The following is a 15,255-nucleotide window of genomic DNA, read 5'->3' as shown; positions in this document are numbered from 1 at the left end:
TGGCTAATGGGAAAAGGGGTTAGAGTCCTCATCCCATTTCTCAGAAGGTCCCTAGGGTTCTTAATGCAAATCTCCCCGCCACACATGCGCACATACGCCCAAGGTTCTGCCAGCTGCTCCTATCTGGAGTTTGATTTCATATGTGTGTGTATGCACGTGTGCTCATGTGTGCGTGTGGGTGCACACACACACACACAGAGGCTGGCCCTCTACAACACCCATTCCACGGATGGGCAGGCAAAGACTTGTAGAGATTAAATAATTTGTGTAAGGACTGGTTAGTTAGTTGAAGAACAAGGATTCAAACCCGTATCCACCGAATGCCCAGTTTCTCTGGTTCACCATGACATTGACAAATAGACAAGCTCTCTCTAGAGGCGAGTGTTAGTATCTTAAGAAACCACTCGGAGCTCAGGGCAGTTTGGGCTGTTCCCCTAGCCTGGCTGTGGGCCTCCTCCAGAGATGTGCCCCCTTCCCTCAGCCCCCGGCCCCTGGCCGTTCCTCGAGTATACCATCCTGCCCCTGCCAGCCTGGCTGGCGTGGAGGGCAGGGTGCATTCTGTTTCTAGCCCTTCTTCCCCCCGACATGCTCCCATGTTCCTCTGCCGAAGTGTGAGGAAGTACTATGTCTCCATTGAAAATTGTTTCCTTGCTACCCTCTATCAGAACTCTGTGATTTAGCTGATGAAATCTGCTCACATGCCCAAGAAATATTAGCTAAGTCATGAAAAAGAGTGAGATAGATATTAATACCATGCAACAAGTTTTAAAGCCATCAGTCTAATTTGTGTTTGTTTGGGTTTTTTTTAAGATTTTATTTATATATTTGACAGAGAGAGACAGTCAGCGAGAGAGGGAACACAAGCAGGGGGAGTGGGAGAGGAAGAAGCAGGCTCCCAGGGGAGTAGGGAGCCTGATGTGGGGCTCGATCCCAGGACCCTGGGAACATGCCCTGAGCGGAAGGCAGATGCTTAACAACTGAGCCACCCAGGCGCCCCGCACACACACTCGTTACCTCATTCTGAGCCCCTGGATGAACATCTCCAGACAGGAAAACCACTATTTTTTTAAAAGATTTTATTTATTTATTTATTTATTTATTTATTTATTTATTTATTTGACAGAGAGAGAAAACACAAGCAGGCAGAGGGGGAGGAAGAAGCAGGCTCGCTGATGAGCAGAGAGCCCGATGTTGGCTGGGCTCGATCCCAGGATGCTGGGGTCAAGACCTGTGCGAAGGCAGACACATTACCGACTGAGCCACCAAGGCACCCCAGGAAAACCACTCTTTTCCAAGCAACTTCTTTCATCCTTGGCTAGCCCTATGGTGAAAATGTGCCTCTCCATATTGGACCAGAATTCACCTCCTTCCATCATCTCCCCTCTTAATTCAGAAAGGGTTTAGAAAGTTAGTTTCTGAAACTAACCAATGCACCAAGGTGCAAGCCCACAGCCCTCTTAGAATCCTCCTGGTGTTGAGAGCCAAGCAGGTGTCTATGGCCAGCTGTTCACCTGCCAGGCTCCCAGCACCAGCCCGGCCTTTCAACCGGAAGGGGATGTAAGCATGGACCCCTGGCCCCAGTCCTCACCCCTGGATCAGACTACTGGAAACTTTCTAGGGCCTGGTGGATGCCCTGGGGCCCTAAAGGTGCCAGGCCTGTGATCTTAGCTGGAGTTTGGCCTCGGCGGGGAGTCTGTCCATGGGAACAGTTCAGGGTCATTTTGTTACTCTTCAGAGGCTTTGCCCCAGATTCTCCTCTCCTGGCCTGTGACCCTGGTGACATTCCGGGAACACTTAGTCCACGTGAGGGGAGGAACCACTGCCTGGAACTTTGATCAGCGCTGGGGCTGCTGGGTTCACAGTGACCATAGACCACACCAGACACACTTCTGCTTCCTAGGAAGAGCCAGGGCGGCTTTCGCGTCCTCTCAGCCCCTCGTGGTAGGTCTCCTGGGGTCTGTGCAGCGGGGGGAGGAATCTGGCCTCGGTTCCAGCTGCGGGGCAGGAGAGGGCCAGGTCACATCTCCCAGGGTCAGAGCCTGTCCCCAGCTCCGAGCAGGATACACCATCCGTGTCCTCTGCCATGGGAGGAGAAGGCCCCGCAGCCCCCAGCCACGGTGGTGCTGGCCTGGGGCAGGAAGCAGGCGGTGGCAGGGGGTCCTGAGATAAAGGTGACCTGGTCCCTGTCCTCTCTCTGTCTCTTTATGCGACCTGGGAGCGCATAGGAATGGTGGGGATAAGCAGGATGACTGTATGTCCAAGTTTGCCTGGTTCCATTTATGCCTTGTTCCTGCCATCCTGTGGCTCCCCTTTGAGTCCTGGTTTTGCTGATATAGTCACTCTAGGAATAACATCTGTATGTGGCTACTTTTTATCCAACACTTACTATTTGCCAGGCATTGTGTTAAATGTGTTGTATTTACTATCTAATGTAGGCATATATATTGTCCAGTTGGGTACTAATTTTAACCCTAAGGGATGAGTTTACACTCATGCATGGGAAAACGGAGACTTAGAGAGAAGGAGGGAACTGCCCAAGCCCACACAGCCTGTAGGTAGTGGTATCAGAATTTGAACCCAGGACGCAGCCCTGCTCCAAGGGCTTCCCCACTCCGCTAAGCACAAGAAACATACGACATGATACACAGGGGACCAACAGCCACACACGCATTCGGTCACAGCTGCTCTGCGCTCAGCTCTGGGCTGGTGGGGTGCATGGCCCAGTAAGACATGCTGCGGGCGGCATCCCCAGCCCCCGGAAACTCACAGTCAGACAGGTGCAGCTGAAGTTAGAGCAGAAGGACCCAAGCATTCAACTGAGGGCAGGGAGTGACCTGTGGGGGCCATAGTCAGGGATGGCTTCCTGGGGGAAGGTGTGACATGCTCGGGCCTGGGGTGTGGGTAACTTGGGGAGGCGTGGGGGAATTCTAGAGAGGAAAGGGCTGTGTAAGCGGGAGTTAGAGGTGGCCCCCTGTGGGAAGCATTTGAAGAAAGGACAGTGCTCAGTTCACAGCTTCTTTTTTATTTTTTTAAGATCTTATTTATTTATTTGAGAGAGAGACAGAGAGAGCACGTGCATAAGCAGGGGTGACGGCCAGAGGGAGAGGGAGAAGCAAGCTCCCCACTGAGCAAGGAACCTGACGCGGGGCTCGATCCCAGGACCCCGGGATCATGACCTGAGCTGAAGGCAGATGCTTAACCGACTGAGCCACCCAGGCACCCCACAGCTTCTCTTATTTCATTATGCTGTCCCCCACCAGGGCAGCTGGGAGACAAGCTCTTCTGAGCCTTTGCGATGTAACTGCAAGGGAGGGGTGCAGTCCAGGCGGCCCGCGTATGTGTTTGGAACGGGGCTGTGTGTTTTACATGACTATCTGCCTTTTTATAACTTTCGACCTTATGACAAAAGCGACCTGTTTATTTTTTTTAGAAACTGTAGAAAATATATGATAAAACAAAAGGAAAAAATAAAATCACCCACAATTCTGTTTTTCAGAGATAACCACTGCACATATTTTGCGTATAATCGGAAGCTTATCTAGGGGCCCATCGAGAGCCACTTCGTAAATATAAACGAATGGGTCGAAAGGGTCTTATTATGGATAACAAAAGACGCCCCTCTGTTACCTCTCAGGAAATTTCAAGGGTTTTGGGGGCTCTGTGGCAGGAGCCAAGACAAAGACCTAATATATATTTCTTACTATATCGCCATATCACAAGCTCAATGCCAGTTATCTCAGCTAATTACCACAATTCTAACAAAGCTGTAATTTAGGTGGTAGTTTAACTATCGTGATTGTTCTCAATTTACAAACACAGACACCAGGTGCCAAGGGGTTACTTCACTGCCTGGGACACAGTGGGCAGCAGGTGGGGGAGGGCCAGCTGGTGGGTTGGGGTGGGGGGGAAGAGACAGGAGCCCAGGAAAGAAGACGGGGTGTAGGGAGCAGCAGGACTTCCCGGGGGACCCGGATGAAGCCGTCAGGGGCTCTAGATGAACGCCTGAAGCCCCTCTTCCTGCTGTCAGATGTGCTGGGGCCCAAGGGGCAGAATCCGGCCCTGCTGGCAATGCAGACGGCAATGTAGCCGTCCCCGAGCAGAGCAGCAGTCCCCTGACGGTTTGGGGCCGGGACTCTGGGCTCCCGTCACCCTCTGGAAGGAGTGAGGGTTGGCTGTGTGGTGGATGACAGACTGGCTTGTGGCACACACAGAAATGTATCAACCCAAAAGCAATTTAAGAAGAGGAAAAAGTCCATTTGCAACCAGTCAACTCCCTCCCCGCCCCCACCAGAGCCAGATTTCCCTGGCTTGCTGGAAGCATGGAACATTTTTTGTGGCCATGCGCTGGTCTCTGCAGAAATGCAGAGGTGGTTTCTCAGATGAGAAGCAGGAATCTTCTGGCTGCTGCCCCACAGTCCCTGCTGGTGCCAGCCTCCACAGTGCCCAGGCAGGGGCACTTCCCATCTCCAGAGCCCCCAGTGACCTGCTGTTGCGGGCACTTGGGAAAGGGGCCCACGTCCAGGGTGTCCTAGCCACAGCCATCAGAATCTGTGCTCCTCTATCCAAAGGCAAAACAGTTCCACGCTTCCCTTGGCTGGAAGGAAAGAGCTAGAGAAAGCGCTGTAGAAAGACAATGTGCTGGCCCATAAATGGGGTGGTTGGATGATCTCATCAGGTTTTCCATAGCTAACCTCTGTGACAACTTTAGAGCGAAGCTGGGGCTGGTCCAGCATAATCAGGGTCATTACTGCTCTGTTGCTGAACGCTCACCGTGGGCCAGGCTCTGGGTTTGCAGCTTTCAACACATTTTCTCATTCAGTGCTCAGAACCACCCCATGAGGAAGGTCGTATTGAAGCTTGCTGGTTTGAAGATAAGGAAATTGAAGCACAGAGAGGCTAAGCAATTCAGCCAAGACCACACAGCTAACGAGGGATAGAGACAGGATTTGTACCCATACGCTCTGACTCCAGAGCACAAACTCTTAGCCATTCTAGAGTGATGTGAGAATGAGTCTTGGGCTGGGAGTGCATAGTTGGGACATGGTCAGTGTTCCACACCCTTACGGTGAGTACCATCCCGTTTCCTCCAATCCCACAGACTGGGGCTCTTTCTTTCCTGAACTTCAGAGGCCCTGTTTTGGTCCTCTTCCCACCTTGACACCTCCAAGGGGTGAGAAGTTTGCACAATCAAAGGGACATAGCCATCCGGAGGCTATGCCCCCATTTTCTTTTTTTCTTTTTTTTAAAAGATTTTATTTATTTGACAGAGATAGAGACAGCCAGCAAGAGAGGGAACACAAGCAGGGGGAGTGGGAGAGGAAGAAGCAGGCTCATAGCGGAGGAGCCGGATGTGGGGCTCGATCCCATAACACCGGGATCACGCCCTGAGCCGAAGGCAGACGCTTAACCGCTGTGCCACCCAGGCGCCCCTATGCCCCCATTTTCAATCCTGTTTCAGGTACCCAGGAGCCAGGGCTCGTGTGGGTTGCCTCCCCAGGTCTATCTTCCCTCGACTGACCAAGTCACAGCAGTGCATGCCCTTAGGCATGTGGGGACAGACAGTAGGTGAGGTCCCTTGTATATGTTCGCTCTAGGGCCCTCACATCCATTCTAGTGAAAGCTTTTCTGGAAACTGCCTTTGAGAACCAAGGACCAAAGGGGTGAGCAAGGAAGGGGACTGGCGCATTATGCATTCTTATGCATTATGTCATGTTTAAAATAAAAATTGCTTCCTCTTACTCTCCGGAGGAGGAGTCGAGGCCACTCTCACGGTCTGGCTGGGGATCACTCACTGGGGCTTGAACCCTGCTAGCTACAGAAAGGCAGCCCTGCCTCCCACGCTGCTCATACCCGCTGTGAGAGTTCAGTTCGACCAAGCCCAACCAAGCCCACGGTAGGTCAGCACTGTGCCGGACGCCGAGCACAGAGATGAGCACACCCATCTTCTCACGACAAGGACAGCCACGAAGAGCCATCATTTCGGGGAACTATGCTAGCTGTCGAGATTGAGGAGGATACCACCAGGCATCTTATTCCTGGGGTCAGGGAAGGCTTCTGTCAGGACCCCTAAGGGTTTCGATCCCCAGTGGCAGCCCAGCTGGCAGGTGGGGCTGAGCCAATGGCCACCTCATCCTTCTGCAGCCAAAGCCCTCTTCTTATCGGTAACAAGCCTCAGACACGTGTGTGCCCCCTGGTTCTACAACCCCGAGGCAAGTGGTTACAGAGTTCAGCTTTAGCACCAGACTCTACTCTCTTGAGGTTGTATGTAGAAGACACAAACTCATGTCCTGAGCGGCAGGCAGGTGCAGTTACGATGAGAGCCCCCCACCGCGCCACCTCCTGGGGCATACTCAGCATCGAGGCGAGAACAGAGGAGGCTCGAGGGAGGCATGCACTTTCTGTGGGAGAAATGGTCCCTTCCTATTGATCAGGTAGAAAAATTCCTGGAAAAACTGAACTATTGAGTGTCTGAATGGGAGGAAGGTACAGGAAGATTTTGTAAGCACTGTGTTTGCCTACGGGGAGCCCTTCGGCCTGAACTGGAATCGTGGGGGGAGGAGGCGGCCAGCAGAGAGCAGCAGAGAGGCAGCCAGCGGAGAGGGCTGTGGGGCCAAGATACCCCAACATGGTTGTGATTGCTTACTAGGGACAGATAATTGAGAAAAATTAGGATTATGTTGTTCACTGGTTTTTTTCTTTCTGTCTCTCTTCCTTTCTTCCTTCCCCCCTCTCTCTTTTCTTCCTTCCTCTCTCTGTCTCTCCTCCTTTCCTTCCTTCCTTCCTTCCTTCCTTCCTTCCTTCCTTCCTTCCTTCCTTCTTTCCATCCGTCCGTCCTTTTCTGGTAAAGCCAATGTAGTCTGTCTAACGGGCATCCCGTTTGTCCTACTTTTTTGGTGTTCAAATAACCTTTCTGTTTCAATGGTGACTTACAACCTTTAACAATAACTAACATAATTTATTAATTTCTCACTCTACGTCAGACACTGACCTAAAATTTTGGCGACGTTTTCTCATTCAATCCTCACAATTACCCTGACCTGGTAGGCACTATCCTTATTTTACAGATAAGGAAAGTGAAGCACAGCTGGGTTAAGTAACACGCCCAAGGTCACAGAGCTAGAATGAGCTAGAATGTGGTGGAGCCGGTATTCGAACTCATGGAACTTGCCCTGCTACAGGCCCTGGGTTGGAGCAGTAGCGGCCTGGGGGGTGCACACCCTCCCCCACCAATGGGGCAACTAAGCCCCAATTCCATTTGGTCTTTTCATGTGGGAATGTGAGCCCACGGCTCCTAAATCATCCTGAAATCTGGACATTTTAATGTGAGATTTCTCAGTGTTTACATGCTGGCTAGTGGTGCGTACAGAAAAAAGAATGAACCATAAAACACACCTGTGAGCGGCAGCACCAGTTAGTGACCTGGGGTTGGATACTGGCATATGAAACCATTTTTTTTTAGTTAACTAAAAGCTCGGGCCTCTTACCTTATTTAAAACAAAACCCAAAACCCAAAAATCCACTGGTCTGTGGAATTCCTGCATCTGGGACCCTCCTGTCCACACAACATTGGAAAGTTCCGTGGGCTCCAAGGTGCTGGGGGAGGGGCAGGAGGAGCTCATCTGGTGGCAGTAGCAAGGAGCAGGCGACTCCTTCAAGATAAGAGCCCCTCTTATCAGGACACCTGGGTGGCTCAGTCGGTTGGGTGTCCTGCTTTTGGCTCAGGTCTTGATCCTGGGGTCCTGGGTTGGAGTCTTACATCAGGCTCCCTCTCCCTCTGCTTACCACTCTGGCTGCTTGCGTGCTCTCTCTCTGTGTCAGATAAATACATAATACTAAAAAAAAAAAAAAAGAGCCCATCTTGTCCCTGCAGCTGCTCTCACCCCCAGCGGACATACAAGAGCAGACGGTAAAGTCTCCTCATCCTTAGCTCTGCAAGGGGCTGAGATTTGGAAACCCAGGGAGAGTTATGGGTTAAAAATTCCCAGCACACTAATCACCTGCCCAGATTTTACACATTACCTTAAAAATTCCATGATACCCCCAGTCTCCTCCTTCCCCTCTCTTCCATGCCTTTTAACTCACTTCCATCCTTTCTCCCCACCTGGAAAGTACACGGGAAGTCCAGGAGACCTGGGTCTTGGTCCTGCCACTAACCTGCTGGCTGGCTGTGGGCAGGCCCCGTGACACCCTGTCAGGAGGGCCAAACCCAGGTCCCACGGACCTTGCAGGGCTGCCGTGAGGCAGTATGAAAACGTCCACTATAAACACACACTGTCCCAATGGGTGGCCGCCCTGGTGGAGTTAATCCCTGTCTCCTGGCTGCCCCCCTGCCTGCCGGGCGCTGGCCGCTGTGCTGCACTGCCCTTGATAAAGGCGTCACCTCTGTTCTCTCTTCCTGCTGGCATCAGAAGATGCTGCCCGGGGCCTGGCTGCGCTGGGCCTGCCTCCTGCTCCTGGCCCAGCCCTGCCGGCCCTGCCCTGCGGGCTGCGACTGCTTCATCCGGGAGGTCTTCTGCTCCGATGAGGGGCTGGCCGCCATCCCACAGGACATCCCGCCGCACGCCACCGACATCGTCTTCGTAGAGACGTCGCTCAGCACAGTGGGCGCCAGGGCCTTCAGCGGCAGCCCCAACCTGACCAAGGTGGTCTTCCTTAACACGCAGCTGCAGCACTTCGGGCCCGACGCCTTCGGGGGGCTGCCCAGGCTGGAGGACCTGGAGATCACTGGCGGCGCCTTTTCCAACCTCAGCAGCGACACCTTCTCCAACCTGACCTCGCTGGGCAAGTTCACCCTCAACTTCAACAAGCTGGAGGCGCTGCCCGACAGCCTCTTCCACCAGATGGACGCCCTGGAGTCTCTCCAGCTGCAGGGCAACCAGCTCCAGAGCCTGCCTGGGAGGCTCTTCCGGCCTCTGAGGAGTCTGAAGACCCTCAACCTTGCTCAGAACCTGCTGGCCCGGTTGCCCGAGGAGCTGTTCGACCCCCTGGACAGCCTGCAGACCCTGCGGCTAAGCAACAACGCGCTCTCCGGCCTGCCCCACGGCGTGTTCGGCAAGCTGGGCGGCCTGCGGGAGCTCTTCCTGGACGGCAACTCGATCTCGGAGCTGCCCCCCGGACTGTTCTCAGGGCTCGTCCGGCTGGAGAAGCTGTGGCTGCAGCGCAACGCCATCAGCCACCTGCCCCTGTCCGTCTTCTCCTCCCTGGGCAACCTGACCTTCCTGAACCTGCAGGGAAACTCGCTGCGGGGGCTGCCCGCCGGCCTCTTCGCCGCTACCCCGGGCCTGCTCGGCCTGTCTCTGTCCTACAACCAGCTGGAGGCGGTCAGCGAGGGCGCCTTTGCCAACCTGTCGAGCCTCAGTTCGCTGACGCTCTCGCACAACGCCCTCACCCACCTGCCGGCCGGCGTCTTCCAAGACCTGGAGGGGCTGGTCAAGCTCTACTTGGGCAGCAACAACCTGACCGCCTTGCACCCCGCCCTCTTCCAGAACCTGTCCAAGCTGGAGCTGCTCAGCCTCTCCCGGAACCTCCTGACCACGCTCCCCGAGGGCATCTTCGACACCAACTACAACCTGTTCAACCTGGCCCTGCACGGCAACCCCTGGCAGTGCGACTGCCACCTGGCCTATCTCTTCAGCTGGCTGTACCAGTACAGCGACCGGCTCTTCAACATGCAGACCTACTGCGCCGGCCCCGCCTACCTGAAGGGCCAGCTGCTGCCCGCCTTAAAGGAGGAGCAGCTGGTGTGTCCCGTCACCCGGGACCGCCTGGGCTTCCAGGCCCCGGGGCTGGAGGACAGGGAGCCCGGGGACGCCTGGGATCTGGCCGCGGAGGAGAGGGCGGTCTGGAGCCGCTGCACCTACAGCAACCCCGAGGGCACCGTGGTGCTTGCCTGTGACGAGGCCCAGTGTCGCTGGCTGAACGTGCAGCTGTCTCCCAGGCCGGGGTCGGGCCCCCCGGGACTGACGTACAACACCAGCCAGCACTGGGACTTGAAGTCGACCTGCGGCTCCCTGAGGCTCACGGTGGCTATCGAGACTCGGCCGGGGGGGCACTAGGCACGGGGCGTGCGGAGCCAGGAGCCTGCCTAGGTGGCCTCTGGGGCCTGGCCAGGCCAGAGGAGAGAGGGGGAGCCGAAGCCTTGCTTTTGCAAATGCCAGGGACAGAGCTGCGTCTCCCAGGAAGAGGCGGTGGCGTGGTGGCCTCCTCCTCTTCTGTTGCTGAGCCCGACCTGGGCCTTCCTTAAGCTTTGCAAAACAGCCCTTAAAGCTGCACCACGGTCTGGAGAATAAAAGAACATTCTCCCTGGTGTTTCTTGATGATCTAATACCCGCTCCACTCCCATCCACCCTGAGGTTCCGAGCCTCAGGCACCGCCAGCCCAGGTCCTCTTTGGACTTCCAGCTCAAAGGCCAAATGTCCCTTTCGATCTCTCTCCCTGGAAATTTGTTTTCAATTGATATAGAGAAAAACAAAGGAGGTGGTAGAAACAGAGGTGAGCAGAAGGAATGAGGGGCAGAGGTCTGACTGGTGAGGGGGGTGGTGCTTGTGTCATTCAGGACAACCTCTAGCGCTGCGGCCAGGGGACACCAGGATGAATGGGGTCTCAGATGTGAACAGGTAAACAGCAGCCCTTTGGGCCCTCCCCAGGCCAAGCCCCCCGCCCCCTCCACCGTCCAGCTGACAAGGCTGCTCCCTGGGCAGGGAGTGGGGAGGGGCAGTGAGCTGGGCAGTGGGCATGGAGATGCTTCAGCTCTCAGCTCTCTGACAGCTTCTGACTCGGCGGCTGCTCTCGCTCCCTGCGATGGTTCTCCTCTGGTTTGCGGTACACCACTCTCTCATGCCCTGACCACTCCCTCGGTCTCCCAGCCGCCCCTTCCATGCCAGGACCCCCCGGGGACCTGCTGTTCGGCCTCCCCAGGGAATCTCACGCGTGTCCCTGGGGTCGGATGCATGACGACCCCCATCTCCATCTTGGGCTCAGGTCTTCTTTGGCTCCGTGATGAGACATCTGCCTGCTCAGCAGCCCCGTGTTCGATCATTCAGCCACAAACGTGTGTAAAGCAAACCTGTCCCTGTTCCCTGTTCCTCCAGGATTCCCCTCCAGCAGATTGCCAAGCCCAGGAGCTGGGTATGTTCTCCAGTCTCTCATTCCCCTTGATCCTCATGGCCCACCCATCCGGGAACACTTCTGAGCACCCCTCTATCCATGTCCCCCTTCCCATTCCCAGCCCCGGGAGGCTCTTTGTCACCCTGGACCGGACCATGTGCAGCCTTCTACCTGGTTCTCCTACCCGCGGTGTGGACAGGTCTGGGTGAAATACTGGGAGGGTGGAGGGACACATGAATCTGGCATCTGGCAGACCCTCCGGGAACTCACTCACAGTCTGGTGGGAGAGATCAGACAGGGTGCACATTTCCTGGGCGGCGGGCAGAGTGGATAGGGAAGCCATGACCCAAGGGCAGGGTCAGGTTTGGGGGAAGGCAGGAGCGCGATGTCAGCTGCAGACAAGGAAGTGTCCAGGGATGTCCTTTTCAAAAACACGCTTCCCGAGGCTCAAATCAAAATCACCATAAATTCTCAGGCGATGGAAGGTAGTTCAGCAGATTTGCCAAAGGAACAGACTCCCAAATTCACTGGGTTCAATTCCCAGAAGCATTTGGATTAAAAATCTTTTTAAAAAAGATTTTATTTATTCATTTGAGAGAAAGCATGAAGAGGGGGAAGGGGAGGGGCAGAGGGAGAAGCAGACTTTCCGCTGAGCAGTGAGTCCAATGCAGGGTTCCAGCCCAGGACCCCGGGATCATGACCTGAGCCACCCAGGCTTCCCTGGATTCATACTCTTAATCGGTCGTCCAAGGTTGGAGAACTGTGCCACCTCAGGGAGGCCGAGCCCCCAAGTGTCGGAGGGTCCTGGGAGGCCAGCCCCAGGCTTGTGCTCTCCAGCCCCAAGGCCCAAGGCCTGCTGCGTTAGGCTGCTGGCTTCCCTCTGGGGGTGCTGCGTGGCGTCTGGGGAGAGCACAGCCGCAGCAGCACAGCCAGGGGCTTCACGAACATCCACCCAGTGCGTGCTGGTCTGAACCACAGCTCGAGGTCCAGGTAGTCATGCCTCCACGGCCAGAGATAGAGGAACAAGATAACCAAGCAGACATTTCTCTTAATTATAGTTTCCTCCAAACTCTAACTCTTTATTAAATTAAAGTAGAATCATTTCTCTCTGTGCTGATGTTGGGGAAAGAGCCCTGGCTGACGGCCAGGGGCTGGGTCCTCTGGGCATGCTGCTTGTTCTCCCTTTCCAGTTGGCTCGGCGAGACCAGAGTCACCGTGCTCTTTTGGGTTGCATGGCCAGATTGTGCAAGTAAACATATACATGTTGCATGGAACATCCTTATACTACAAAACTCTTTGTAGTTTATCTGAAATCCAAGTTTAACTGGGTATGTATCTGACGACCCAACCACCTGATGAGCGTGGGGGAAGTGCCGTCTGCGGTGGTAGAAGTCCTGACCGCTGAGGGGGCCACAGGGTCTTGAGGTCTTGAAGGTCCAGCTCAGACTGAGGACAGCAGAGAAGAGAGTCTGAGTGTGCCCCACACCCCAGAGTCCACATCTCCTGCTGCTGTCTCCTTGTGGAGCGGGCCCCGTCTGGGGCAGCACTAAAGCTTTTGATGGGTTCTGGGATAGAAAGCAGGACACTTGGCTCCCCCTTCCTAAAATTCCGCCTCTCGCAAATCAGGCTCCTCTCCCCGCCTTTCCTCAGCTATATAAAAAGAAGTTTCGTTCTTTTTTTTTTTTAAGATTTATTTATTTGTTTATTTATATGAGAGAGAGCGAGAGCGAGAGCGAGTGAGCACAAGGAGAGGCAAGGGCGGCGGGGGAAAGAGGACCCCAAGCCGACTTCCCTCCTAGCACGGAGCCCGACATGGGACCCAATTCCACGACCCTGAGACCATGACCTGAGCTGAAACCAAGAGTCGGATGCCCAGCTGACTAAACCAGGCACCCCAGGAGTTTTTCTTTTTTTAAAGGTTTATTTATTTATTTATTTGAGAGAGAAAGAGAGAGAGAGAGAGCATAAGCAGGCAGAGAGAGAGAGAGGGAGAAGCAGACTCCCCGCTGACCAGGGAGCCCGATGCGGGGCTCGATCCCAGCACCCTGAGATCATGACCTGAGCTGAAGGCAGACGCTTAACCAACTGAGCCACCCAGGTGTCCCAGGGGTTTGGTTCTTGATGCTGATGGAACCTCAGAATCACCTGGGGAGGTTAACAAACCCCCAACAGGTACCCGGGCAAGCCCTACTTCCGGAGATTCTGACTCAATCGGCCTGGGGCAGACCCAATAGCAGTTTTATCTTTAACTCCGCAGGGACTCTAACGCTTAGCCAAGGTTGAAAACTTGGGCTCTATCTCGTCCCGTGCTGGGTATCGTGGCCATGTGTAGCTAGACCCAGGGCCATGGAGCGAATGCCGGCTTGGTCCGACCCACCTGCTGTAGTGCTCTGGGTGAATTCATGAGCGAAACGCGCCCAAAAACTGCATACAAAATATTTTGTAAGGTTTCTTTCTTCTCGTTGGTGTTTTTTATTTTACCATCCTCATGCCCCCAGGAGATCTGGAAGAAACAAGCTGGATGCTCTCTGCCTTGTTTTCTTGCAGCACAAGGATGGCTAAGTCATCCCAAAGCACCTCCTTCCCACAGGCAGGGCTCCTTGAAGTCCGGAATGTTCCACAGTTGGGTGATTCCCTGCCACTTGCCAGCAGTGCAACCTTGGGCGTTACTGTAGCTCTCTGTGCCTCAGTTTCCTCATACATACCGTTGATCACGGGCATAGTGGTGCCCACTTTACGGTGCTGTTGGTGAAGGACAATTAAGTGCATTCATGTAACAATGACACATGGGTTCTCAGAAGTGTTATCTATTATTATTATTTCTAGAGAAGTGCGGTGGGTGTGGCAGGAGGCAAGACCTGGCCAGCTGCTTGGCCACTGCATTGGTGTGACCTGTTCCCATCACTGTTTCTGGGCGGATATTAAAGTTGCCGTTGACACATCAAAATTGAATCATTTGGGAGGACTGGAAATGCCATTGACAAAACCGTTCAGTACCTACCGTGGATATTTGAGACCTGCCGGCGCTTCCAAAAATCAGACAATTTAGCACAATGTAAGCCCATGAAAGAATTCTTTCTCATCCCGTGTTTTCAACTCGCCCCCACTTTTCCATCTGCACACGGTTCAGCATTTCAGAAACCTGCAAACGGGCCAATTCGGCGGCCCGGGGCGCCCCCTTGTGGCACTCTGGAGGAACGGCTCCCCTCATGGGGCACGGCGCTTTCCTCGTTGGAAATCCCATCCCAGGCTGCTCCCCCCCCCCCCCCGCCCCCTGGAGGCGACAGCCCAGCACATCCACTCGGTGGCGCGGGGGCCGCTCCCAGGCAGGAGGACGGAGCTGCCCAAGCTTCTGTCTCCTGTAACTCTGGGCAAGTGCCAGGCCGCTGGGTGCCCGCGCCCGAGGTCCGGCCGGGGGGTGGAGTGGGGCCGAGGTTCCCAGGCGGCACCTCCACCCCCTGGCACATTCTAGTCTGTCCCGGTGATCTGCGTGTCCTGCACCGTGGGACAGCCCTGCACGACAGCAGGTTGTCAGGAGTCGCCCAGGACTTGCAAAGGGGCCTCCAGGCACTGCTGTGGGTGAAATCCTGTAGTGAGCTCAGCCGGTCTGACCCTGACACAGCTGAACCCTTCTAGCTTGGACACTTTGAGTTTTCCAGGACTGCAACTTAGCATGTACCTGCTGGGAAGACTGTGCTTTGCCTTCTTTGCAATTTTATCAGAGTTGTTCAGCATTTGGGGAAATCTCCCTCCCCCTCCCCCCGCCCACCTTGGCAATGCTTAACCCTTATTTCAAAAACTCAAATATAAACAGAAAGCAACTTCTCTTAATTTCATCCTTTTCATCAGATCTCTGCTGAGGTTGTGCCCGAGCATTTTCACATGGAGATGAATATTATGTTATCATAAATTACCTTTTATTTCTAATTTATTGCAGTTAACACGTGTAATTTTTAAGTTCTCTGTGAGATCTGATTATCTGTGACATTTATTTCAGGAGACTGAAGGGGCTGCTAAGAGTCATTTGCTCTAAGAGGGGAGTTGGATCTGTCAGTGATGAAATCCACAGTTCCAAGGTAAAGGAAGGAGCAAAAGCTGGATGTCAGGGTCTCTAGAGAAACAGAACCAGTAGGACCTCTCTTTCTCTCT

General features: G+C 54.3%; 1 protein-coding gene across 2 annotated transcripts; it reads left to right on the top strand.

The window, feature by feature from the left end:
- The first annotated feature begins 1,826 nt into the window (after positions 1 to 1,826).
- On the top strand, positions 1,827 to 10,306 carry CPN2 (carboxypeptidase N subunit 2). Of its 2 annotated transcripts, none has more exons than XM_026496318.4 (2): positions 1,827 to 1,941; positions 8,409 to 10,306. In XM_026496318.4, the coding sequence occupies exon 2, from the start codon at positions 8,412 to 8,414 to the stop codon at positions 10,053 to 10,055; it is 1,644 nt and encodes a 547-aa protein (XP_026352103.2). In that variant the 5' UTR covers positions 1,827 to 1,941; positions 8,409 to 8,411; the 3' UTR covers positions 10,056 to 10,306. The 2 variants fall into 2 exon arrangements, with proteins under 2 accessions (XP_026352103.2, XP_044239145.2); XM_044383210.3 differs by having other exon boundaries at positions 1,857 to 1,941; positions 8,412 to 10,306.
- The last annotated feature ends 4,949 nt before the right edge of the window (positions 10,307 to 15,255 follow it).

The sequence above is a fragment of the Ursus arctos genome, unplaced genomic scaffold (genome assembly GCF_023065955.2).
Source record: "Ursus arctos isolate Adak ecotype North America unplaced genomic scaffold, UrsArc2.0 scaffold_4, whole genome shotgun sequence".
NCBI lineage: Eukaryota > Metazoa > Chordata > Mammalia > Carnivora > Ursidae > Ursus > Ursus arctos.
This window is presented reverse-complemented; position numbering and strand designations above follow the sequence as displayed.